General features: G+C 50.5%; 2 protein-coding genes across 2 annotated transcripts; both read left to right on the forward strand.

Annotated features, from left to right (window-relative positions):
- The first annotated feature begins 1,109 nt into the window (after window positions 1–1,109).
- Window positions 1,110–11,803, forward strand: LOC119706634 (sulfate transporter-like). Its single transcript, XM_038150540.1, has 3 exons — window positions 1,110–1,374; window positions 6,292–6,930; window positions 9,228–11,803. The coding sequence occupies exons 2-3, from the start codon at window positions 6,304–6,306 to the stop codon at window positions 10,722–10,724; spliced, it is 2,124 nt and encodes a 707-aa protein (XP_038006468.1). The 5' UTR covers window positions 1,110–1,374; window positions 6,292–6,303; the 3' UTR covers window positions 10,725–11,803.
- Window positions 11,804–23,033: 11,230 nt separating this feature from the next.
- On the forward strand, window positions 23,034–25,947 carry LOC119706684 (sulfate transporter-like). The gene is made up of 2 exons (XM_038150609.1): window positions 23,034–23,642; window positions 24,361–25,947. Exons 1-2 carry the CDS (start codon window positions 23,034–23,036, stop codon window positions 25,945–25,947), a joined length of 2,196 nt encoding a protein of 731 aa, XP_038006537.1.
- Window positions 25,948–26,251: the final 304 nt, after the last annotated feature.

Genomic DNA, 26,251 nt, shown 5'->3' on the forward strand with positions numbered 1-26,251 from the left:
AAAATCAGTCTAAAAGTAAGAAGAAAAAAAAAGCCTAATTATTTTTTTTAGGTCCAGAAAAATACTAATGCTTGGGATTTTTTTTCTTTTACTGTCATGTTCCAAGAAGATATAATTTCCCTGTTTGTTCCATGGAGACATGATGTATTGGATGATCCAAGTTTTCCACAGCCTGTGTCTCTAGAACAAGAATGAAAATGCTGGAACACCCGTAGCTTGGGTTTGTGATTTCTTATTAGGATTCTGCAGAGTCCCTGCACAATAGGCTTTGAATGCTTTTGTCACAGATGTCACTCCTGCCAAGGATTTGCTCTGGTTGTCTTGAAGTCACCATCTACTTGAAACTCAATTAAAACTCCTGTGGAAGTCCCTAAAGGGATTGGGGAGGCAGTCACTGATGTTTTTGACAATGGACAGTCAGGGGAGAGGGAGGGAGCTCTTCCATTTCCATTGCAACTGCCTGTTCTGGTTACCATGACATCTAATAGACCCTCATGGAGAAAGGAAATGTTTTCTATGGAAATATTCTGTATTTCTACAGGAAGATTTACAGCATTTGCTTAACGCTGAAAGACAAGAGCATGAATTCTGCAGGCTTGAAGTTGATTTCATTTGCTCCAGCTGTGTATTGATGGGGTTTTCTGACAGTTCGCATTCAAGGTTCCACCTGGAATGCAAATATTGGGCAATGTTTGACTTCAGATGAAACGTCTGCTGTTCTGGGTGAAGGGAAGGGAAGGCAGACAGGACTGGGCATGGCCCCTCCGACCTTGAACCTCCAGCCCAGAGACAAGAGCAGAGCACTTGGCAGAAACCTGGGATTTTAAATACCCACATTGCCAAGGATCCTTCATCCTCCCCAGGTTTCAATGGATCACATTCATTGCAATGAATCCAGGCTTCAGTGAATCCCTTTCCTTGCAATGAATCCAGGATTCAATGAATCCCATTCATTGCAATGAATCCAAGTTTCATTGGATCCCAGTGGCACCCCAGAGCAAAACGTGGCCAGAGAGTGCCACATTTCCCCACCTGCACAAAGTTTAATCTCACTTCCCCTCACATTATCGCCTCATTATCAGCCCTATACTTTCAGTTTAAAAGGCTGAGTGCAGAGCAGAGCCCCGGGAGCAGCCTTTCCCGTGTCCCCACACACGCGGCATCCCCTCGGAAGTGCCCCGGGCCGGGCTGGAAGGGGCGCGGCTCTGCCCGGCCCTCCCTGCCCCGAGCGGGGCGGTGCTGCCGGGACCCGCCGCGGCCGGGCAGTCCCTCCGTCTGTCTGTCCGTCTGTAACTCTGTTTGTCCGGCCGGCCGCCTGTCCGTAACTCTGTCCGTCCGTCCCAGGCGCCGCAGGTCCCCGGGGAGCCGCGGGCGGTGAGTACCGAGGGAAGGGGCCGGGGCACAGCGGGGTCCGGCTCGGAGCCTCCTGGGCTGCTGCTCGCAGCCGCGGAGCGAGCAGGAGGAGAGGAAAATGCCCATGGGAGCCATGAGGAAGCCGGGTAGCAAGGCAGCGGGACCCCGAGGCTGAAAGTGAAGGTGGCGTTAAGAGCTGAGCTGCTGCTCTCACTTCCCTTCCGCTCCGCCAGGACCCGCAGTGCTGGCTTCCAAAGCGCTCAGCAAAACCCGCACTTCCAGGGGGCACACAGCGTGCGGGCTCCTTCTTGCAGGTTTTTATTAATGTTATTAACGCTTACTAATTAAAACACAACAACAGTTGCGTTATCCAGCGCGGTCCCGGTGTGTTTCCATTGGGGTCGGACGGTCCCAGCCCCGTGGATGCAGCCCGGGCTGTGATGGGCAGTGTGGGATGCCCTGTGCTGAGCTGGCAGCTGCTGCCTGAGGAAATCCCTTTGGGCAGCTCTTCCTCAGCCCATCATCAGTGTTCCACCTTCCCCTGCTAGCAGAAAGGCTGGGAGAAGGGCCTTAACACAGGAATAACTTGCTGAAAGCTTTGCAAACTCTCCCTGAGAAATCCGGGTGGGATGGAAGCTGCTGCAGGGATCTGCTTCAGCCAGGGCAGGGCAGCCAGCAGGCTCAGCTGCCCTTGGGAGGTGACACAACTTCCCTGGAATAGCTGGCTGCCAGCAGGGATTCCATGGGATCTTCCCCAAAAGTGCAGGAGGCTGCTGCTGCTCGGGGAAAGTGAGGAGATCCCTGTTTGGAGCAGGAGCAGAAGTGAGGTTTTATTGTCTGGCTTTGCAGGTTTTCCTACATGAGTGAATGGCTGCTGGTTACTGAGCCAAAAGTGAGGCAGCTCTGTTCCACATGTGTTCCTTAAACGTGGTTTTTATTATTCATTTCATTTTCAGCCCTTTGTGGAAGTAAATGTTTGTGGCTTGAATGTTTTGCTGGAGGATATGAAGGATTCTGTCAAATTCCAAGGTGCAGGCAGTGTTGTTCCAGTGCTTATCTGGGTGTTATCATGGTAATATTGAATTTCCTTGTTGCTCCACAACTGTAAAGACATTATTTGAAACAGGTTGTTGTCCAACAAGAGAAAGGTCAAAGATTTAGTTGTCAAAAGGATGTGATAAACTTTCCTGTTGTATTCTTAGGGGATGCATTTTCTAAGGGCCCAGCTCTGGTTCAGTTTGTGTGGAATTTGGATTTCTGATTCACCTTTACAATTCTCCAGAAATTGTTCATGTCTTTTTAGACAATGGATTTAAACATTAGTTTTTAGTGCACGTAAATTCTCCTGTCTAGCAAGGGGTACATGAGGGTGGAGGGTGATCACATAGTGAGAATTTAAATGTAGAAAAATAAGGAAAACTGAGATGGGTGTTGTAGAAAGAATACTTGTGATTCAGTTTCTACTCTGAAATGCTCACGTGTGAAGTTTCACCTCGTAGTAGTTATTTCAGCAGGTGAGTGATCTTCACAATCCAGTTTTCTCTTACTCTCAAGGTGACTCTGATGTGCCACAGAGGAATGAAGTCCAAGCCAGCCCTGGCTGCAGGTAGTGCTCCCCCAAAAACAGAAGCCAGGCAGATGCTGCCACATCATGGGATCAGAAAGAAGGGCCCAGATGGGCTCCAGAAATAGTCTGGTGACTTTTAGAGACTGCAGGACCTCCCCGTATCTTCATTTTATGGCAGTCGGTTGATAAGAGATAACTGGAAATTTCCTCAGTTCTGTCTTGTAGTTTTTTTATCTTAAGCGAAGTTTGTCACAACGAGACACTCCCTGGAAGGCCAAAAGGAGTGATAAAAGTGAATTCTGGGTTGTGGGGAAATAGCAGCTTTCAGAATAAAAACCACAGCAGCTCCTCTTTCAAGGTATATGTACAGAACATCCTTCAGTGTCCAAACCATGAGCCAAAGGTGTTTTCTCAGGGTTAGGTTTTTTTTAATGTGTAAGAATAAAATCCCGTTTTATTAGACAAGCCAGGGCTAACGGTTACAAAATTGATACAGGGCAGCACTTTGAGGCAGAAAAGGGTGAAATGAGTGTTGGAAATGGTGTCATTTCCTACTGTCCTGACACGGCAAGGGGCAGGGACTGTGTGCTGAAAGGTCCTTTTCATGCCACGGAGAGAAAGCTGTCATGCAAGTCAGCACAAAGAGCCAGTATGTGCTCAGAGCTCTGGAGCCAGAGAGGTTTTTACTTAGAACATTTCCCTACTGTCTGGACACGACTGAAACCCAGGCACCCCCTCCCATGCAGATGCTTTACAGCAGCACCAATCTGAGCTGTCTGGGGTTTGTCTTGGCACATCTCAGAAAATTCCCAGGTCTGAGTGTGCTGCCTGCAGGTCCTGGAGGAGGGACAGAAGGAACCAAAAGAATTTTCACTATTGAAATCTTCACTAAAATCTCAGAAAACAAACTCATTGCTACACATAAAAAGTAGTCTGGCTTGATTTTTTTTTTTCCCCCCCTCAGCTTTTGCAGTGTTGATTTGCTGAGCTTTGGGTGGGTGAGAAGCCTTTTGATTTGTAACTCTGTGCTGGTAAAACAAACAAAACTTCTTGAGCAAATACGGCTCCAGAACGTGCTTTTGCAAGGTAGAGCTGAGCCAGGCTTTTGTAATACTCCCTTGATTCTCACTGTGTATTCAGGGGGATTGCGAGGGCTGTAAATCATCCCTGAGCACCATCTGCAGTCCTGTACAGGTGGGTGAGCTTGGAAACCTGCAAGGTAGGGGTGGGGGTCTCCTCCAGGTGTGATCACTCTACCATCTTGAGCAGTGCAGGTTCTTCACCTGAAGGTCCTGACTCTTCATGTGGCACTCAGTGCTCTGGGCTGGGGACAAGGTGGGCATTGAGCACAGCTTGGGCTGGGAGGGCTTTTCCAACCTCGGTGATCCTGGGATGTTACAGCAGGGAGGGATACAGCCTCTGCCACACAGAAAATCCATCCCTGCTGGTTTGGGGTCTGTGTTTGGAACCCTCCTTTCAGTACCAGTTCAGGGACACCCGGCAAAGAGTGGCAGGGTTTGGTTATTTGGGAGGGTGCAGGAGCTCACCCACCAAAGAGACGCTCCCTGTCTGGGTCTGTGCTGAGTGGAAACTCCTTTGGGAGTCCCAGCATGGAGCAGGAGATGAAACAAACTTCTCCCTGGTATTTTCTGTGCATTGGCTTCAATGTCTGCAGCTCCAGGGACACCACGGTTGGATTAGTTGGGTGGAATTGCTTCCTAATTGGTTCTAGAAGTCTCTGAAGAAGCCATTGTAAGCATTAAGCTCTGTAGTTGGTTCTGCTCATGTGGGTTCCTTCTGCTCAGGCTGTCCTAAGGCAGTGGGCACCGCACAAAGTCCCTCCTCTCACCTCTGCCTCCCATCCCTTTGGGAGCTCACACTGCAGGGATGGTGGCAGGGAGTGTGTTAATTAGGAAATATTTCTGTACCGATGGGGCCGTCCGGCCCTGGCACAGCTGCCCAGGGAAGTGCTGGAGTCCCCATCCCTGCAGGGATTTAAGACTTGTGGATGTGGCACTTGGGGACATGGGTTAGGGGAGGCCTTGGCCCTGCTGGGAGTGGTTGGACTGGGTGACCTCAGAGGGGTTTTCCAGCCTGGATGACTCCACAGTTCTGTGGTGCTGTTGCTCTTGGGGAATGGTGATTAACTGAACACCTTCTGTGGCAGGCTCAAGGGGCATCCTTAGCACTGCCAGTTCCTGTAGCAATTCATTAATTGGTACAATTAATTCAGGACAATTGGACAATTAATTGGGCAATTAATTCAGCAGTGAAACTTCCACGGACAGGAGTCTGGCTGATGTTTGCACTGCATGGAGAGGACGTGAGCAGCACATCAAATCCGTGCTGCCATTGGCACTCTGGGACTGCAGTGCCAGAAAGGGAAGCCTGGCAGTGACACTTCTCAGGGTTCTCTTGCTGGGTCTCACCCCAGACCAGTGAGTTTCTGGCTGGTGGTTCCAGGTGTTGGAGCTTAAGGAGTTTCCTGGAGAATTCTGGATGCTTTCTGCAGGTGGGAGGGCTGGCAGTCACTTGGTATGCATTAGGGTTTGTCTCGTCAAGACCTTGCTCTTTCCCAGTCAGAATATGTTCCCAGGGTGAAATTATTGGTATAGTTATCCTATTTTGCTGTCTGTGGGCAGCTTGCTCTAGAGCACCAGCTCCAGCAGAAGTGTCCCACCTACTACCTATCACTGTACGCAATAATGTTTTCCACTTCTGTGCATTATTTTGGTCAGGTGCAATTTCCTTGTAAAACCAGTTTTGCATAAGTGTGAAGTGCTTTTTTGCTTTTTTTGCAGCGTGTCATTGGCTGTAAAAAAGCCACTTCTTAGCTAACAAACCTTTACAGTATTTGGCAGGCGAAAACACTGCATCAAAAAAAAGAAAAACAAAAAACAACCCCCAAGAGATGTAGCCTGAGCTGTGCTTTGCTGGAAATGTCCCGCTTGCAGTTAATTTTTAGCTGCTGAGCTGGAGTGGCTGTGGCACTACAATAAACCCTCTGTCTGGCTTTGCAAGGTGGAACAGGCTGCAGGCAGAGATTTTCTCCAGGAAGCCTGCCAGAAAGGCAGTGCTGCTGCATTCCTGTCCATTTCCCAACCCTGCCAGCAGCAGGTGTATTCCACAGGATGTCAGCTTCCCTCCTGGGAAAGGTCATTCCTTGTTTCACAGGGATGCAGTGGGGAGGCTCCCTTGAGAAAATGTCGTTTTCTTAATTCCCAAGCAAGCTGAGGGGTTCCCAGTTTGCTTGGAAATTGCTTTCTCTCTGCTGAACAGAGAGTTTCAGCCCTTGCTTTTGATAAATGCTGCGTTCAGGTCTCACGTTGTACATTTATTTTTGGTTTAATGGTCTTTCTTTGTGTTTTCAGTGAGTCCTGGTGATGGCAGCGATGACAGAGACCAACCACATCCATGAAGTGATGGAAGGGCCAGAAGGAGATGATGCCAAGTGCAGTTTCCATCACACGATGTTCCTGGAACCCCAAGAGAAGAAGGGGAACATGAAGGCCCTGCTGGTTAAGCGAGCAAAGGAAACTTGCAGCTGCACCCCAGCCAAAATTAAAGATTGTGTTTTGGGCTTTTTCCCCATCTTACAGTGGCTTCCTAAATACAAACTCAGGGAGTACCTCCTGGGGGATGTAATGTCCGGGGTGATCGTGGGGGTCCTGCTGGTCCCGCAGTCCATTGCCTACTCCCTCTTGGCAGGGCTGGAGCCCATTTACGGCCTTTACACCTCCTTCTTCTCCTGCATCATTTACTGCATCTTCGGCACCTCCCGCCACATCTCCGTCAGCATCTTCGGCGTGGTCTGCCTGATGCTGGGCCAGGTGGTGGACCGGGAGGTGGAGAGGGCTGGCTACCAGCTGGAGCCAGCCGTGCCCAGCGCCCTGCCAGGCCCGGGGGGGCTCGGGAATGGCACCGGGAACGGGACGGAGCCGCTCTGTGACAGCGGCTGCTACGCCATGGCCGTGGCTGCCACCCTCACCTTCATCTCGGGGGTGTACCAGGTAAGGGCAGCTGGAGCTGGTCCACACCTCTTGTGGGCTCTTTTTTTGGGTGGTTTTTTATTGTTTTTTTTTTTTGATGCATTGATTTCACCTGCCAAATCCTGCAAAGCTTTGTTAGCTAAGAAGTGGGGTTTTTTTTACAGCCAAAAAAAAAAAAAAAAGCACTTCACACTTTTGCCAAACTGGTTTTACAGGGAAATTGCACCTGATCAAAATAATGGACAGAAGGGGAAATCATATTAATGGGCACAGTGATGGGGAGGTGGGACACTTCTGCTGAGCTGTTGTTGGCCTTGTGTTCGAGATAGAAACGAGACTAGACATCTGGGTTTTTTTGTGCAGAATAGTTAATTTTTTATAGTGAAAAGTTCATTTTTATATGGTATTAGACAGTACTGTGTTTGAATGTAATTGGTAAGTAATCTAGTGAAACTCAGTTCATTAGCTGGTAAGAGTTATTGTACATGTCTGTCAAACTTCTACTTTTAGGTAGTTTACATATTTTCTTACAGTATACTAATATTCTTCTAATTTTCTTCCAATATTCTTCTAGATTAATATTCTAATGAGATAGAATCGTTGCTTTTGGAAGTGCATCTCGTTTTTTCACAGTAATAGATTGTTATGCAAATTGATTGTCATTCTTAGGATGTGTTTCTCATAGAAACTCAACAGACTAGCTGTTAATTCAGTTAAAATAGTAAAAAGGCCTGATTTTACAGGGCCTTTCTTTTGTAAAGTTTTACCTGCGCCTCTGGCCCTCAATCCCACCTCTGCTCAGCACCTTCCTCGCTGTGGCCTGAAGCTCTGTTAGTTTTTTTGGCATTAGACTCCATTTCATTGGGCCAAAATGTGGTGCATCAGTTCCTAATTCCAGTCTCTAATCATTTGCCTTCAACGAAGAAAAATTTGGACAGTAAAAGTATCTCCAGTTTCCTTTTATTTGTAAATGTGCTTTTTAAAATTTGCTGTTTGCCCATTCGGAGCCCAAACAATGCTATTGCATGGAAAGGGCTCTACTGGGAGGATACAATATGTTTTATATTTACATATCTCTGTCTATTTTCTAGAATTTTCTAGAATTTCACTGCTTGTCTAAATTAAAGCAGGTATCTTTGTTTTTAGAGTCTTATACATTAACCAGAGTGGGATTATTTTTAGCAGTACTGCAGAGCTGTGGTATTTGAGTCTGTGAGTTCACATTCATTTGTTCTCATCTGTCCAGGGTGACAGCCAATCAAAGTATATAGGAGGGGAACAAAACACGTTTGTGGCACTTTAAAACACAGGTTTTGGACACAACCTGGAACTTTTTGTACTGCAAGTTCATGTTGAGTTATTTCAGAAATATTCTGGGCCTCCCAGGCTACACTGGGTTTTGGGTTTCATCTTTCATCCCTGTGGGATGGGTGCAGTTTGTGAATTGCAATTTATCTTTGCAAGTACAAATACAATTAATTTCTTTGTCTGAAGAAATCAGATCAGTTTATCTTCAGTTCCTCTGCATATTAGCCATATTCTCTATAGGCCAACACCCTCAATTTTTTTTTTCAACCAAAATCTCATATTCTTTGTATCAGAAACTTTACAATCAAATCAAAAAAAAAAGCAAATCTTCTCACGCCAGTTAATACTAACTAGGTAAGCTAATTATTATTGATGTTTTACACTTAGAACAACCTTGAATTAATTATCAAGGCTATAAGGGAGCCTGTGAGAGCTGTGAGCTGATTTCAGCCAGTCCAGGTTCCAAACCTGCCTTATCTTCAGTAATTCCTTGAGATTCTCGGGGAGTTCCCAGTTATCTCTGTTTTTATGATCTGCAGCAGAGGAGTTTGCAGCTCATAGACTTTCTGAGTCAGAGGCACCAAACTTTCTGCCGTGCAAAGGACAGTTGTCACCCCTCAGGCTGTAGTTTTATTGCAGGCTCTGAACTCCAGTGCAAGGCAGACAAAGGCCACCAGGAAAGTTTTAGATCCTTGCAAAGTTCAGAGTTTAGAAGAACTGGAAGAGAAATGGCAAGAGCAGGCAATATTTCAAATGTGGGGTTTGGTTTTTTCCCCTAGGTTTTCTTCTTTTCTTTTTTCCCCACCAGGGTAATTAGCAGAGCAAACAACAAACATTTGTTCAGGGGATGAAGACCCCCAAAAAGCGTGGTTTGAATACTGAGACTTTCCTCCCTGCTCAGACCATGCCTCATCCTCCAGGGCCATGCACGATGTTGGGTTTTTTTATCCAGCTGACAGAATCTGTGGGATTTGTGTCCTGACATGTTGCGTGTGGTTGGTTCCTTCCAGGTGGCCATGGGTTTCTTCCAAGTGGGCTTTGTCTCCGTGTACCTCTCGGATTCGCTGCTGAGTGGGTTTGTCACAGGGGCCTCCATCACCGTGCTGACCTCACAAGTCAAGTACCTGCTGGGCCTGGACATTCCCCGCAGCGGGGGCGTCGGCTCCCTCATCACCACCTGGATAAACATCTTCAGGAACATCCACACCACCAACATCTGCGACCTCATCACCAGCTTCTTGTGCTTCCTGGTGCTCGTCCCAGCCAAAGAGCTTAACGAGCGCTTCAAATCCAAGCTCAAGGCTCCAGTTCCCGTGGAGCTCTTTGTGGTGGTGGCAGCCACTCTGGCATCTCACTTTGGGAAGCTGAGAGAGACTTACGGCTCCAGCATTTCTGGGCACATCCCCACGGGGTTTCTGCCGCCGCGCCCTCCAGTCTGGACCCTGATTCCCAGCGTGGCATTGGATGCCATCCCCATTGCCATCATCGGCTTTGCCATCACCGTGTCCCTCTCGGAGATGTTTGCCAAGAAGCACGGCTACTCCGTGAGGGCCAACCAGGAGATGTACGCCATCGGCTTCTGCAACATCATTCCCTCCTTCTTCCACTGCTTCACGACCAGCGCGGCTCTCGCCAAGACCCTGGTCAAGGAGTCCACGGGCTGCAGGACCCAAGTGTCCGGCATGGTGACCAGTCTGGTGATCCTCCTGGTCCTCCTTGTGATCGCCCCTTTGTTCTACTCCCTGCAGAAATGCGTCCTTGCCGTCATAACCATCGTCAACCTCCGCGGAGCCCTGCGCAAGTTCAGGGACCTGCCCAAGATGTGGCACCTGAGCAGGGTGGACACGGTGATCTGGGGGGTCACCATGGCGGCCACGGCGCTCATCAGCACCGAGATCGGGCTGCTGGTGGGGGTTTGCTTCTCCATGCTCTGCGTCATCTTCCGCACCCAGCGGCCGGAGGCGCCGCTGCTGGGCTGGGTGGCCGAGTCGGAGACCTACGAGTCCCTCTCTGCCTACAAGAACCTGCAAACCAAGCCTGGCGTCGTGGTGTTCCGCTTTGAGGCCCCCATCTACTACATCAACAAGGAGTGCTTCAAATCCACCCTCTACAAGCAAACCGGGGTCAACCCCGTGTGGGTGAAGGCAGCCAAGAAGAAAGCAGAGAAGAAAAGGCTCAAGGAGAAGGAGGCGGGGTCTGGGGACAAGCAGAGCAGCGCCCCCGTGGATTTTGGGTCGGAACCCGTGGGGTTTCACACCATCGTGATCGACTGCTGCGCGGTGCAGTTCCTGGACACGGCCGGCATCCGCGCGCTCAAGGAGGTCTGCAGGGACTACGGGGACATCGACGTGCACGTGCTGCTGGCCCAGTGCAACCCTTCTGTCAGGAGCTCCCTGCTCCGGGGGGAGTTCTTCAAGGAGGGGGAGGACCACCTGCTCTTCCACAGCGTGCACCAGGCCGTGGACTTTGCCCTGGGCACGCAGGGGCACGGCGCTCCCAAGAGCTAGATTGGAAAGGGAGAGATCGGAACCAAGGCTGGGCAAATGTGTCTGTGGAATCAATGTGTGTGTGCTCAGGTGGCAGGGCAGGGTGGTGCCAGCACAGTGGTACCCTGCAGTCTCTCTGGATTTACCTGCCTGGGGTAGTGATTCCGTGGGAGGTGCTGAATGAAGGCAGTTCTTAACTTGATTGTGTTCAGTCTGCAGGTCTTAAATTTCCATGGGGTTCTTCATCTCATGTCTCCTCTCTGGAGCTTTCTGTGTCTCAGTTCCACTCTGAAGTTGTGATCAAGTCTTTTTCGCCGCCCTGTCCTTGTGGATGGGGTGGGATTTTGGAGTAGTCTGGACATCCTGTGCAGCTGAAGAATGAGACGACTCATTCCTCATCCCTCATTCTGGCATTGCTTTCCATCACCACGCCCTTGTGTTTGCCAAGGAAGGGCTGCCAGGGACTGTTTGCTCTGGTCTTTACTGGGCAGTGCTTGAATTTGCAACCTCCCTGAATTTCAGATAGAGAAATCAAATCTAAACATGCAGGAAAATATCTTAATGATTATCTTCTAAGCAAGCACCTCTCACCTCCAGAGGTTTTGGCACTGCCTCCTGATTCAGCCAGGCCACAAGGATGTGGTTATCTCATTTCTCCACAGGCCTTTGCCTGCCTGTGCCCATGGAAATGCTGCCTCTCCAGCTTGATTTTAATGATTTTTATTTTTTCACAGGTGACTCTTTAGAAGTCTGATTCATTCTTCTGGTCAGTCAATTGTTTTCCTAATATTTAGGAGCTCTTTAGAATTGTGAACATTAGATATGGAAATATCTAGCTCTTTAATTTTAACCAAAAGAAGTCCCTTCTAGGCAGTTTTTTATGCCGAGTAGAGAGAATCACAGGTACCAAAGTGAACAGGGACAAATAAATTATCCAGCATGTGCCCAAATGTGTCCATGTCACACAGACTTTGTGCATGAGTGCAGGATTTATTGGCTATAAACCCTTTGCTCTGTCCTGGACTTTATGCAATGGGAGTGCACAGACCATTGGAAAAGGAGCCAGGAAAATTCTTTCCTGGACTTTTTCCTTTTTTTTTTTTTTTTTTTTTTCTTTTTCCTTTTTTTTTTACCAGGTCAGTATAAATAGAGCTTTTTACTTTGATTTTAAATTCTGTGGAAGTGAAGAGTGCCTGTTCTTCATGCTAAAATAGGAGGATAGGATTTTTTACTGCTTTCCTCTCAGCAGTAGAATACAATTGTGAAGGCAGAATTGAGAGGTGAACAGTTTCTCCTGAATAGCAGCTATACACAGCACGCATCCCTGGCAGAGGGTGCTTTCCTCCCAGAGGAGTTTACAGTCTGAATTTCAGGTGCTTCACAGCTTTTAAAAGGGAAAGGTGCTGTGAATAGACAATAGTCTCATCTTTAATAATTCAAAAATAATGAGTCAGAAATCAAAAAAGGTGTAAAATCCAATATGAATTGTGAAATGTTTACTCAGTAGGAAGAGATTTTGAGTTTGAACGGTTCTGTTGTTTGTTTGGTTTGGTTTGTTTTTTTGGTTTTTTTTCTGAGCAAGGACCAGTAACTATTCTCTTCTTTCTGTGGAAGCTGAATGTCGGGGATCACTTCCCTCTGGGAGCCTCAGAGAAGGATGAGGCAGCAGGAAGATGAATCCTTTTTCTGTTAACTGGACTTACTGCATTTTTGAGGACGCAGAGCAGCACAGAAGTGCTGGGGGAGGTGAGGGGTGGCTGCAGCACAGCTTGGAAAAGGAGAACCTCACTGGTGCCCACCCCTTGCACGTCCTAGAACTGGCACTGGTGAGGAAAAAGCCTCTGAGTGTCCCTGGGAAAAGTCTGCAGTGTTCAAACCCCACAAATGTCCTGCCTCAGCCCTGAGGCTTCCCTGTGAAGGAGGTGAATCCCAAATCCTGCAGAATTTTGCCATTGCTGCTGTAACCTCCGGCAGGAACGTTCTTGTTCTGGGCTGAGGAGTTTGGGGAGCTGTGATCGCTGAATTGGCACTGCCAGGGAGGATCGGGCTGAGCTGTAGAAGGCAGGGTTACATTTTTAGGCTGTATTTCAGTTTTCAACCAAACCTGGTTTGTGTGCAGAGCCCCTGGGAGGGCAGGTTGGTTTGTCCCCACAGGGGTGGCAGTGCCATGGCCTGGAGGAGTCCCCTTTGCAGCACAGTTTGTTCACCTGATCAGAAGGAATCTCTGGAACTTTGAACGAAAGCCTCGATGCAGCTTTGAAATGCTGATTTTTAACTCCTGCCTTGCCAGAGGAGCACTGAAAGTGCTGATGATAAAGGACAGCACCTGGTGGTTGCAGGTGTTTTATTTGTTATTTATTGGCAAATATTCCTGCCTTCCAGCAGCTGCTTGTCCTCACCCCTCTGCCCTGGGGCACGGGCAGGACACAGGGAGGGGAGGAAGGAGCTGCTGCCCAGGACACTTCAGGGCAGTGGGGCAAAAGTCAAATAAAAACTGCTCTGGGTGATTCTTTCCTCTTCCCCTCTCTCCCACGTTCTTTCCATGCTGCCCAGGTGGAGATTTTTTTCACCTGTAACCATGCACAGGTTTGTGTAACCAAATTCCAAACCTTTATTTATTAAAAGAGGGTTTTATAAATCCATTCCTACCTGTGCCGGGAAGGGAGGAGTAGCAGTGTTAACTCCAAAAAGGACCCACCTCCTGCAACTGGTGGGATGTGTATTTGTGGCTCCTGGGTATTTATTTACATAAAAGCACAATAAACCAGCCATTAAATGATTTTTCAGGTAATTAAGTTAGATTATATCTAAGAGATGTGCTGAACATTACCCGGAGCACGTTGCATTTGGCCTCAGTGCTGTTTGTGCAGCCTCCAAATTTCACTTCCAGCAAAACACAAGAAACTATTAAAATGCAACAGCAAAAGCAGCCAGGCAACCAAAAGAAATACTTTTAATGTTCTTATTTAAAATTAATAAGTATCTATTAATGCACGCTGCCATGGCTAAATGGGAACTGAAATAAATGCCGTTTACCAGAGTGCAGTGCAATTGGAAGTTCTTGGGAATTAACTGGAGATTAAAGCTTGTTATGGCTGGAATTTCTTACAGTGGGTTTCAGGAGCAGTGGGTTTCAGCCCCGTTCCTCTTAGGCCTGGAATTGTTTTTTAGCAGTGACATGGATCTGACTTGAGCCTACTGGCAAGCAGCACATTTTTTTTTTATGGACCTTTTAAGCAATCCAGTTTATCTTTAGGAATTGGGGATCACTGATGGAAACTTTTCCTCTAAAGCATTTGTTTTCTAAAGGAATCCATATATTTATATCTGTATTTTGCTGCTGTGTGATGGGTGCAGCAGCTGGATGTCTCCATTTCTGCTGTTGGGATATTCCTGTCCTGTTCTGGAAAGGGCTCTCCTGCCTTCTGCTCTTTTAAATTAACAGTGGTGGGCATGTGCCAGGTGTTTTAAGGGGAAATCTGCCTTACTCACTCCTTCCTGTGCCTTCCCTGTCCCCTGAATTTGTGAATTTGGGAAGAGGGTCCCTCAGAGCCAGTGGGTTTGGGTTATCCATCAGTCTGGAGCAGGGATCTTCCTCCCAGGTGCAGCCCCCAGAGTCCCAGGCCAGACTGGAAGCTGGTGTAAATCAGCTCAGCTCTATTCCCAAACGTCCCAGTCAGCAATTACCAGTCTAAATGAAGAATTAAGAGATCATTAGCACGTTCATTAATGACAACAACAGAGCGTTATGGAAATGAACTCTCAGTCTCAGCTGCACTGGGAATCTCTGTAGCGCTCTCCTGCTGAATGCCAGGCTCTGTTTCTTCCTCCACATCTTCCTCTTGTCTGAGTGTTCTGACACAAAAACCACTTCCAGTCCACCTCACCAGCTTCAGGCGCTGCAGTGGGCACGGGCAGCTCGTTTTGGCTTTCAGGCTGCCGGTGCCAAGCTGGGATTGAGTGATGCTGATCCCTGCAGGGCTCTGCAGCTCCAGCTGCTCCCAGCTCCTGCTGCCTCCCCCTGGCTTGAGCTGCCAGCCCCTCAATATTGACTGTAAACACGAGAAGCTGTGTGTGATGTGTCCCTTGTGACCTGCTGCCCCCTTTGCATCATCTTTTGATAAAGTCAAAGCTCCTGAGCAGTAAAGTGAGTGTGAAACTGCCCCAAACCCCCCCAGACCTCTGGGAGAGCCAGGGCTGGGGCTCTGCTGCCTGAGGGGTCCCAGCCTGAAACCTCAGCCTGGTTTGGGGCTGGCAGGGGTCTCTGTGGGGCTGGCAGGGGTCTCTGTGGGGCTGGCAGGGGGTTTTTGGGGCTGGCAGGGGGTTTTGGGGCTGGCAGAGGGGTTTTGGGGCTGTTTGTGCTGCCCAGCTGAACCTGGAGGTGTCTTTACTTTGGGTTGCTGTGATTTGGTGTCGTGCCTTTGTCCACGGTGAGTGTGGCACCAGTAGAACGGGGATTTCTGGCTTTGTGGTTGTTTTTGTCTCATTGTGAGCTCAGGCCAGCAGAGCTGCAGCCATGGGAGGTGCTCCCTCCTGGGAGGAATCTCAGCCACCCTTCTGTCTCTGCTGCCTTTTGCCAAGGGGTTCAATCCGCTGCTGCTGGGGCTGAGGAGCAGGGGTGAGAACTGCAGGAAAACCAGCTAAATCCTGCCCTTGAGCCATGCCCAGAGCCTCGGGCTGAGCTCTGTCCTAGGTCCAGCTGAGGGTGGAAACCTTCAGGCAAAAACCTGCTTCAGGGCATTATCTTCTCTTGTGGCTCGGGTGTCTTCCCCCTGCTTTGGAAGAGTGATTAAACACTTCAGTTAATTGACCTTTTTGGTTTTTTTTTTTTTAATGGACACGGCTGAGCTGGCGAAGCTGAGATGCAAATATTCCTGTGCTGCTCCTGCCACGCTGGGCTCTGTGTTTGTGCCCCTGGGTTTGTTCTGCTGGGTGCAGGATGATGCCGTGGCACTCCAGCTCGGTGTATTTCCCACACCAAAGGGTTTGCCCTTCCCTGCTGGCACAGACAAGAGCAATCCTGCCTTTAGTGCACTGGGAATGACCTCGTTAAATCCCGAGAATTAATTACGCTGGGTCGTCATCTTAACGAGCCTTTGGAGGATCAGCTGCTCGTGTGAAAATAAACTGATTTTTATAATTTCAGTCAGATTCTCTCTGAAGTGGAAATCATTCTGAGCCTTGCTTTTTCCTTGGAGATCATTGCAGTGCTAAAAGCAAGGCCTCTGGTGAGGTAAAACGGCAACTATTTAATATTTAGATTTAGTTCATAGCATAATTAGTACCTGTCTGTTTTATTTTCTAGAGATTCTATAGGCTAAGGCATAATGGTATTCTTTGATGTGCAAATTCACCAAATATTTCAGCATTGGATGGAGAAGCAAATTTCCATTGGGGTAAAATTACTGCTTCAATATTTGAGTCCCAGCTCTGACAGCACTTAGTCCAGCTCCCAAATGATCTAAAGATTCCACGTGTAGGTAGGAAACATTTTGTTGAACTTGGCTCTAATTTTTTATATTTGATTTTTTTTTGACTTAAAGAAGTAAATTTTATGTATATTTGAAATGCAGTTGAAAGATGGTTAAGGAGAGGTAAATCTCATTTTTTATGACAAGCACATGATTCTTTGAGTCTTTGTGTTCCTGAATATCTCTGGTATGTTCTGGAGTATGATTTTTAAAGAATTGAAAATTCAGAATAGTTTTAGATAGTTGTAAATACTCTTCTGCAGAACACACAAAAAGGCAAACTGTGCCTGGAGCTGGTTGGAGACCCAGTTTAACCAAACAGGACCTCAGGCCTGGACTAGATCCCACTGGTCAGCAGCTCTGACCTGTTTACAAAATCATTTGTGTGTCACTGGAGTAAAATGTGGGGAAATTGTGGTGTGTGTGGAAAAGATCAGTTCAGTTCTTGCTGTGATTTGTCTGTGCAGTAAAAAGAAGGTGTAAAAGCCCCCAGGAGGGTGGTGGAGCACAGGGTGCTGGGGCAGCTGTGTCACCCTGTGCCCAGGGTGGGGACAGAGCCGCTGCCACCAGCCCCTGCCTCAGTGCTGGGCTCACCAACCACAGGTTTGTGGGGAAAATTTGATTTTGTCCCATGTCCTGCCATCAGTTCTGTGCCCGTCCCCTGCCTGCTGGTGGCTCTCTCTCCTTGCCCTGTCCTGCCCGAGCTGTACCCATTGTTCTTTTCAATTGTTATTTTGTTAGCATGAGAATTTTCTGTCAAATCTGGTGAAATCACTGGGATTTCTTCAGCACAATTAAAAGATGACATTTATGGGCTTTTTTTTTTGTTGTCACTGACTGATGGCACTTCTGTCCTTGCTCTGTGCAGCCAGGATGGGGTTTGTGGTGGCATTAATGACCAAGATCAGCATGTGGGGACAATGGTGTGCCCTGTGCCAGGGAGCAGCACCCTCCTGCGGGCCAGGGCTGAATTCCTGAGGTGTGGAAGTGGCCACCTTTGGTGCTGCTTGTACTCTGCTACAGGTGTGGTCGCAGCACCTGGTATTACACACTCAGCCTTGCAGAATTGCTGCTGTGTATTTCAGTGTTCCTTGAATAAATCAAGCTGGGCCAGGGCAGGGTCAGGCTGGATTTTGGGAAAGGTTCTTCCCCCGAGGGTGCTGGCACTGCCCAGGCTCCCCAGGGATGGGCACAGCCCGAGGCTGCCAGAGCTCCAGGAGGGCTTGGAAAACCCTCCCAGGGATCCCAGGGTGGGATTTAGGGGCTGTGCAGGGCCAGGGGCTGGATTTGATGGTCCTTGTGGGTCCCTTGCCTTTGATTCTGTGATTCTGTGTGTCCCAGGCTCTGTGGCTTGCTCAGGTCATGGCCAGGAGGAGCCAGAAAAGCCTGTGAGCAGCTGTGAGGGCAGTTCGGGGCAGTTCCTGTGACATTGTGTCTGCAGAGGTGTCCTTGAGTTATGGAAAAGCCTTTCCTGGCCCAGCAGGGCTCGGCTTTTACCTGAGGATGCCTTTTACCTCAGGGGACCTCTGTGCACAGGCTGCAGCTCCTGTGCTGCTGCCAGCAGAGGAGGAGGAGCGCTGGGTTATGGAAATGCCTGCAGGAGCTTCCTCCTGGAAAGCAGAGAACAACCCTTGCCTCCAGCCAAACCAGTCTGGTTCCCAGCTGAGGCAGCCAGGCTCAGCCAGCAGCTCATTGCTTTACCTGGGCTGCTTTAGGCCTTGCCTTACCTGGGATTAACTCATCCTGGCCATCCACGCTCCTGTGGGACCCCCCCAGCCCCATCCCCTGCCTCGGGGGGCTGCTTGGGAAGGTGTCCCAGGGCTCCAGCCCCTTGAGAGCCTTTCCACACAAACCCCTGAGACCTTTGCTGCAGCTTCTGCAGCCCCTCCTCGTGAAGCAGCTTCATCACCCTTGGCCCGAAGCTGCCACCGCGCCCTGTGACAGCATCCCAGTGTTTGAGTGGTGGGGAAAACCTTCTCCTGCTTGGAATCTGATGGAAGAGCCAATCTGGCCACATGGCAGGAGATTAGATCAGGTGTTGTGTTGCAATAGGACACGGAATGAACGCCACGCACGCTGAAACTTCCAAGGTAAAAAGAAGCAAGTTTCTTTCTTGATATATATATTTAATTCTAAAAGTCACCCTGGATTGGAGGATGAAGTTGCCACCTCTCCAATGACACTGGTCAAACCAACAGTCTGTCAGATTTCTCCTCCTCCAGAAAGGAATGCAAAACCAATCATTATTTACATCAAAGTGCGTGAGAAACTCCATTAAAAATGTAAACATCAGAAGGCTTGGAAGAACTTGGGAGAACAGGGTGACAGTATTTGGAGAAAACTCTTCAGTGGGTTGGAAGATCATCTCATTCCAAACACCTCCCCAGGTGCTCCAAGCCCTGTCCAACCTGGCCTTGGGCTTCCAGGGATGGGGCAGCTCCTCTGGGCACCCTGTGCCAGGCCCTCGACCCCTAAGGATGCCAACAGCCTGGGCTGGGTGCCAGTTCAGGAGGAAGCAGAAATGTGTCTCCACGTTTTTGCTCCGCTGTATTCATCTGGAATCAGTTGGATCTGTTTGCAGAGCCTTTGCAGTGATCATCTGGATAATCTGGAAAAGGGCCACGAGCCCTGGGAGCGTGTCACGCAGGGAAAAACAGGGACAGCAACAAGGGGCAGCAAAAGGAATTTTTTTCCTCCTTGTTGTATAGAGTGCTCCCCAGAACCTCTACAGCTGATGTGCTTGGCTCTTTTTTCCATCTTCCAGGAGTGAAAATGCTCTTTAATGTTGTTTATTTGTAGTTCTCCTGGTCCCTCAGCCCCCAGGTGCAGTCCCAGGGGCAGGGACACTTCTGGCCTCTCAGTATTTGTGTTATCTTTGCCCTGCTGGGGCCCCTGAACGTTCAACTGCCCTGCCAGGGAACAGGGGATGGTTCCTGGGATGTGTTATCTCCTGCAGAAATGTAAATGATCCCTCTCCAAGAAACAACTGCAGAGGTTCTGTTCAGCTTTTGTGTCCTTGGGTGCTTCTGTTGCATTTTGCCATCTCAGCAGTGGCACCGCTTCTGGGCTTGTCTCTTTTTCCTTGTTTTCCCCTTAAAAAAGATGTTTTGCAGTAAATACATTTCAAGTGAAGCTGAACCAGCAGCCATCCAAAAATCCTGTCAGATCCCCCATCTGAAGGTAAGGAAAAGCATCTCTCTTAACCCGGCACCTTTACCTGGCTCACTTCCTTTTTTTTTTTTAAATAAAAATTGTGATCTAAGTCATGGGGAGCAGTGGGTGCAGCCGTGTCCTAAGCCAGGCTGGCCCATGACCCGAGAGGCTTCCAGAAGCCAAATAATCACAAATATATTTACAAACCTTAAAGCAAACCAAGCCCCTTTGTGCAGTGCAGTTCAGTCTGTTCCCAGGAAAACTGGAGGTGCCAGCTTGTCCTGTGAACCAGAAGGGATGCAGCGACACAGCAGCACCAACTTCAATTTGCTGCATCTGCCTGTTGCAGAATGCCTGGAGAGCAACCCCAGGCACAGGAAATCCCATGGTTTTCTCACTTTAGGCTGGAAAACAGCAAACGCCACTCCTGCAATTCCTTGTGCCTGGAGCTTGCTGGCTCTGCTGTGTTCCTCACCTGGCTGCAGAGTGGCATAGATAGATGTTAAATTGCTCCCACACCACGCCAGGAATAAAAACTTTGGGTTTCATGCTCTGGGAAGCCCAGGGGGCTGTGTCAGTGCAGGCAGGGTCCTGTCCCCACCTGCAGTGTCCAAAAGCATCTGTGCAGCCCAGCCTTGGCCAGGATGGAGTGAGTTTATAGTGGCAATAAAGAACAAGCCCTGAAGATGCTTTTGGAAACAAACTGTTTCAGCTGGGCTGACCTTGCACGGGGAGGGCAGCACGGCCTTGGGTGCCTCAAGGTCACCTGAAGATCTCTGGTGTGTTTCTTTTTTTTTTGGTGATGCTTTTCCCACAGCAAACGTGAAACTTTTGTGTTTTCTGCCCTTGCCTCACCTCATGCAGAAAAAGGACTTTCAGAAATGTCCACAGTGTCACCAAGGGTGCTCTCACAGCCCCTCTGCTGGGCTGGAGGACATGGAATGGGCTCTCCTCAGTGCCCGCAGCTGGAATTTCCAGCACGGAGAACCAGCAGGGACAAGGAGCCTGAGAACTGCAAAAAGTATGGAATACCTTAAAGTGTGGAATATACTGAAATAGATATTTATTACTGGAGTGTACAAAAGCAACTGGGAATTTGAGCACAAGAAAGGGGAGAAAAAAGTCCTAGGGGAGGATGGCAGGGAAGGCTTGGAGGCAGAAATCTTGGGGAGGGGGAAGAGCAGGGCTCTGTCAGGGCAGAAAGGAAATCTCAGCAAATAAAAGAGCTCCAGAATATAGAAATGAAGATGGAATTGGGAAGGAAAAGCAGCCGCAGCAGCAGGCTGGAGGCTGAAGGTAACCTAAATCCTGCCACAGGTGGAAAAAGTGCTCCACCCCATTTTTGTGGTGCTCAGGGCAGAGATCCAGAGCTGGATCTTCCTAAATAACATCAAACCCAAAGATGGATTGTGCTCAGCTGTGTGTCATCCCAGGGAACAATCAGACTTAAAAGTCCAGCCTGGCCAACTCTTCAATGGCTGACTCATCAGTTCTTCAGTGAATTTCGAGATGAAGGATTCATGGAGAAAATAGAAATTTGGGTCATTTTCTGGGGAAGAAGATGGAAAAGGAAAATGAGTGAGCAGAGACCACATCATCCAGGCCAAGGCACAAAATGAGCTGTAAGTAGGAACAATTACAAAGTGCCTGAGAGGAAAGATAGAGTTTGTTACTGAGGGCAGGGGAAGGGAAAGGGGAGCTCTCAATGCTGCACCTGAAAATACATGAGCTGTGGAGGAATGGCAGAGAAAAAAAATGAATTTATATAAATAGATAAAAAGATTGAGCAGCTGCCTCCCTACCATGTGCTCTCATTTTCTCCTGCTGCCAGAGAACACGGATGTTCCTTATTTATTTACTCCTAATTACTGAGATCCAGACTTCCCCTGATGAGATAAATGTAGCTCAGGATGCTGTTTTCCCCTTCTCTTCCCTCAGGGTGTCTCCCCAGCATCTGCATCCCAACCCTGTGGGATTCCACCTCTCCATCCCCTGCCCAGCTCCCAGCCCCCTCTGCAAGGTGCCTGTCGGGCAGGAGTTTATCCAGCTGCACAGGGCATGGCACATCCAGCAAAATCTGGACTGGGTCAGTGGGAAAGAGATGGAAAAGAAGGGGGCAGCACAGGGGGAGCGTGTGCTCAGAGGGCTGGTGGAGGTTGTTGGCACAGCTGACAAGGGCAGAGCAGTTCCAGCTGGTATTTCTGAGGCTGCTCTCTCCATTCAGGGTGATGAACAATCCTTTTTTTTCCTGGCTGCTGCTGCAATTGCTCACCTTTACCTACCAAATAATACAACCCTGCTCTCTTCCCAATTGTGATTCTGCACAGCAAAGCCCCTTGTTATGTGTGCCAAAAGGCTCTGCAAAACGTGAACTGTGCAGCTTGGACACATCCAAAGTTCTGCTGTCTCCCTTAAATAACCAGTGTCACCACAGCTTTGCTCTCTGCTTTACAGAGCCTCTGTGGAGGAAAAACTACCAGGAAAGGAAAGTCATTCTGGAGCAAGCTTTGCTTCTTGTTTTTTGGCACAAAAGCTTGTCCAGAATAGCTGGAAACCTGAGCAGAGGAGCCCAGCGGGACCTGAGCTCGCTGAGTTCAGAGAGGGGCAGAGCAGGGAGGTTTCTTTCCATCATTGCCCTTGTTTAGCCAACACTTCTCCAGATCCAAGCAATCCTCTTATCTGGCAGGAGCACTTCTCTAAGCCCCCTCAATCATTCTTGGTGTCCAGAACAAGTTGTCAGCCAAAATACTCTCTGAGAATGGTGTTTGTTTTCCAAACACAGCTCTGCTGGGCGGCTGCCCCGAGATAAAAGAGACATGGCTTGGCTCAGGAGCTCAGATCCCAAGGGAGGTGGCACCTGGGCCAGGTTTTCCTCTGCCCAGGGCTGCTGCCAGCTGGAGACAGCTCTGTCCCCAGGGGAGAAGCTCCAGGTGCTGAGGAAACACCCAGTTTGCAGCCAGAGGTAAGACTTGGTGATGTGTGCAGGGCAGGGGAATGGGATTTCTCCAAATCCCAGTTCAGCTCCAAACCGCAGCCACTCCGGGTCTCCCCTCAGGAGTGTTTTTCTCTCTGTCTGGTGTTCAGTTGTCACAAAAAGCTGTTTTGGTGCAGCTGCATTTTGACTGGAAAAAACTTGCAGTAGCTCTGGAAGGTGCCTCTGTTACTCAGCCAGCCTGAAAAAGCAGGGTGGCTTCATTCTGCAGATGGGAGCCCCTGTTTGATGCCAGCCACTAATGCAATTTAAAATTATGTCACGTTGAAGGAAACATTAATTTGCAAATTATCTCCCTTACCCACATCTTGACTCTTAAAGTATCCCTTGGAATATCTTAACATTTCCAAAAGAAGGTTTTGCCTAAGTAGCAATGTCTTGATGGCAGAAGGAGTTTTACTTTGAGTGAAATTCAGTGAAATTTCACTGAAATTGAGTGAAGTTCCTGTTTCAAAACAAGGGGGACGGGGAAGGAGCACAGGGGGCTCTGTAGCTCTGATTTGGGGGTTGTGGTTAATCAGCTCCAGAAGTGACAACAAACAAAACAACCTTGGGAAAACGCTTCCGTTGGATTTGTCTGAGTTAATTTCCCTTTATTTATTTGTTTATTTATTTGTTTATCCGCCCATGCCACGAGCCCTGGAGCTCAGCAAAGCCCCCTGTGCTCGTGCCTGCAGCCCCTCATGCCTGCCTGCTCTCCTGCCTTAGCTCCCCATGGAGGACACGTCCAGCCAGGAGCCAGCGCCCAGCAAAGCCACCCTGGGCTCGTCCCTCCGGCCACACGAGGCTCCCGCCACCTTCATCAGCCTGGAGGAACAGGAGCCCACGGCCTCCAGCAGCTGGGAGCTGATCCTGGAGAAGGCCAGGGCTGCCTGCAGGTGCAGCCCCAGCAGCCTGGGCAGGTCCCTGCGCCGGCTGCTCCCGGTGCTGGTGTGGCTGCCCCGGTACAGCCCCCGCACCCAGCTGCTGGGGGACGTGGTCTCGGGGCTCCTGGTGGGCGTGGTGGCCATCCCCCAGTCCATCTCCTACTCCCTGCTGGCCAACCAGGACCCCATCTACGGCATCTACACCAACTTCTTCTGCAACATCGTCTACGCGGCCGCGGCCACGTCGCGCCACGCCAGCGTGGGCTCCTTCGGGGTGCTGTGCCTCATGGTGGGCCAGTCGGTGACGCGCCACCTGCAGCTGGCAGGCTACGGGGACAGCAGTGCTGCCCTCGGGGACAACTCCAGCTCCCCCAGGAACGGGACGGAGCCCTGTGACCGGAGCTGCTACGCCATCACCGTGGCCCTTTCCTTGAGCTTTCTGGTGGGCCTTTACCAGGTACAAACGTTCACTCTGGGGATGTTTCCTCCTAGGAATGTCTCTGAGTTTGAGATCTCTTAAGTGTTGGGTCGGACTTAGGAGTCCTGAGAAACGTTTCTAGACCCTGACACGCGTGAATATTTGTGAATGCAGTGATTTTGAAAGTGCAAACACACCTGAATGGGGGCTGTTCTCCTCCATGGGACAACCAGGTCCTTGGATGTGCCTGGAACATCCTCAGCAAGAGAAGAGAAGGATCTGTGAACCTCCTTCCCACCACCTCAGTGCTGCAGCTGGGCAGCTCAGAGCAGGTTTGGGGCTGGCAAGGACCACCTTCAAGGACCCTGCCGTGCTCCCTGGCAGTGTCCCCACTGCCCAGGCTGAGCTGTCACAGCAATTCCAGGCTTTTCCACTGGGACAGCTAAAATTCAGGGCACCCCAAGTGAGTGCTACCCAGAGCTGCTCTGCTGGGGCTGCTCGTGAGGAGGCAGCAGCAGGGACCTTGTAGGATTTTCGTGTGGCATCCCCAGCCACAGAGAAGTGTTAAAGGTAGGTCTCTCTAGTTTTCCATACCCCAGATTAACTCCTGAAGACAAATTCTTCCCATGGAATGCTCAGCACGTCCCCAGACAGAGTCGCCAGAGCTGCTGAAGTGGCAGCAAAGTGACATAAATTGCCAGCCACCCCTCCCAGCCCTTCTCACCCAAGCTAAAGCTGTGGCCGCTTTGCTTTTCAGATCCTGCTGGGGGTTTTACAGATGGGCTTCGTGGCTGTCTACCTGTCAGAGCCTCTGCTGGGTGGCTTTGTGACAGGCTCCAGCCTCACCATCATCACCTCCCAGATGAAATATCTGCTGGGCCTGAAAATCCCCCGGCACGAGGGGGTGGGCTCCTTCCTCCTCACCTGGGTGGACCTTTTCAGGCACATCCGCAGCACCAACATCTGCGACCTGCTCACCAGCCTGGTGGCTTTGGCCATCATCGTGCCCGTCAAGGAGCTCAACGAGCGCTACAAGGAGAGGCTGAAGGCCCCGTTCCCCATCGAGCTGCTGGTGGTCATCGTGGCCACCCTCATCTCCCACTACTTTGACTTCGAGCGGCGCTACAAGGCCGCTGTGTGCGGGGACATCCCCACGGGCTTCAGGAAGCCCACCGTCCCGGACTTCAGCCTGTTTCCCAGCCTGGCGCTGGATGCTCTGCCCATCGCCGTCATTGGCTTTGCCATGACCGTGTCCCTGGCAGAAATCTTTGGCAAAAAGCACGGCTACGCCGTCAGCGCCAACCAGGAGATGATCGCCATCGGCATGTGCAACCTCATCCCCTCCTTCTTCTACTGCTTTGCCAGCTCTGCCGCCCTGACCAAGACTCTGCTGAAGGAGTCCACGGGGAGCCAGACGCAGGTGTCCGGGCTGGTCACCTCCCTGGTGCTGCTGCTGGTGCTGCTGTGGATCTCCCCGCTCTTCTACTCGCTGCAGACCTCCATCCTCGGCGTGGTCACCATCGTCAACCTGCGGGGCGGCCTCAGGAAGCTCCGTGACACCCCCAGGATGTGGCAGCTCAGCAAGCTGGACACGGCGGTGTGGTGGACCACCATGCTGAGTTCCACGCTGGTCACCACGGAGATCGGGCTCCTGGTGGGCGTTTGCTTCGCCCTGCTCTGCGTCGTCTTCCGCACGCAGCGGCCCCGCGCCACGCTCCTGGGCAAGGTCAGTGGCAGGGAGGTCTACGAGGACCAGGCCGCCTACAAACAGCTCAGCAGCATCGCCAACGTCAAAATCTTCCGCTTCGAGGGCTCCCTCTACTACGCCAACAAGGATTACTTCAAGGCCGTGCTCTACCAGAAAACCGGGGTCAACCCCGTCCTGCTGGCTGCCAGCCACCCCCACCCGGGGGCCCGGGCACCCCCAGAGCCGGGCAGCAGCAGGGGCTGTTGGGGCACCGGCTGTGGCTGCCTGAAACAGGGCAGGAGCAGGGCTGAGAGGGCTCCGGGAGATGCCTGTCCCCCCTGCACGGACACGCACACCCTGATCCTGGACTGCGGGGCCATGCAGTTCATCGACACCGTGGGTCTCTCCGTGCTCAAGGAGACGCACCGCGACTACAAGGAGGTCGGTGTCCAGGTGCTCCTGGCCAACTGCAACCCCTCCGTCCGCCAGCGGCTGCGGGAGGGAGGCTGGGCTGGCCAGGCAGGAGGGGGCCAGCTGGCCTTCCACAGCATCCACGATGCCGTGCAGTTTGCTGAGCGCCGGCACCGGGGGCAGAGCAAGGACAAACAGGCTGCGCTCCCGGACCCCGAAGAACAGCACTTCCAGGAGCCGCTGTAGCCCTGGGTGCCGGGAGAGGTTTCTAACGGGGAGCAGCTTCGGTGTTTGTGCCGTCAGAGCGAGCAGGAGGGGCTGGGATGCTCTGCCAGAGGGGCAGAGGTGGGAAAGGGTTGGGGAGGGTGAGCTCGGGATGGGGCAGAGGAGGGAAGGGTTTGGGGAGGGTGAGCTCGGGATGGGGCAGAGGAGGGAAAGGTTTGGGGAGGGCCGGGCTCGGGATGGGGCAGAGGAGGGAAGGGTTTGGGGCGGGCTGGGCTCGGGATGGGGCAGAGGAGGGAAAGGTTTGGGGAAGGTGAGCTGGGGATGG

The sequence above is a fragment of the Motacilla alba genome, chromosome 13 (genome assembly GCF_015832195.1).
Source record: "Motacilla alba alba isolate MOTALB_02 chromosome 13, Motacilla_alba_V1.0_pri, whole genome shotgun sequence".
Taxonomy (NCBI): domain Eukaryota; kingdom Metazoa; phylum Chordata; class Aves; order Passeriformes; family Motacillidae; genus Motacilla; species Motacilla alba.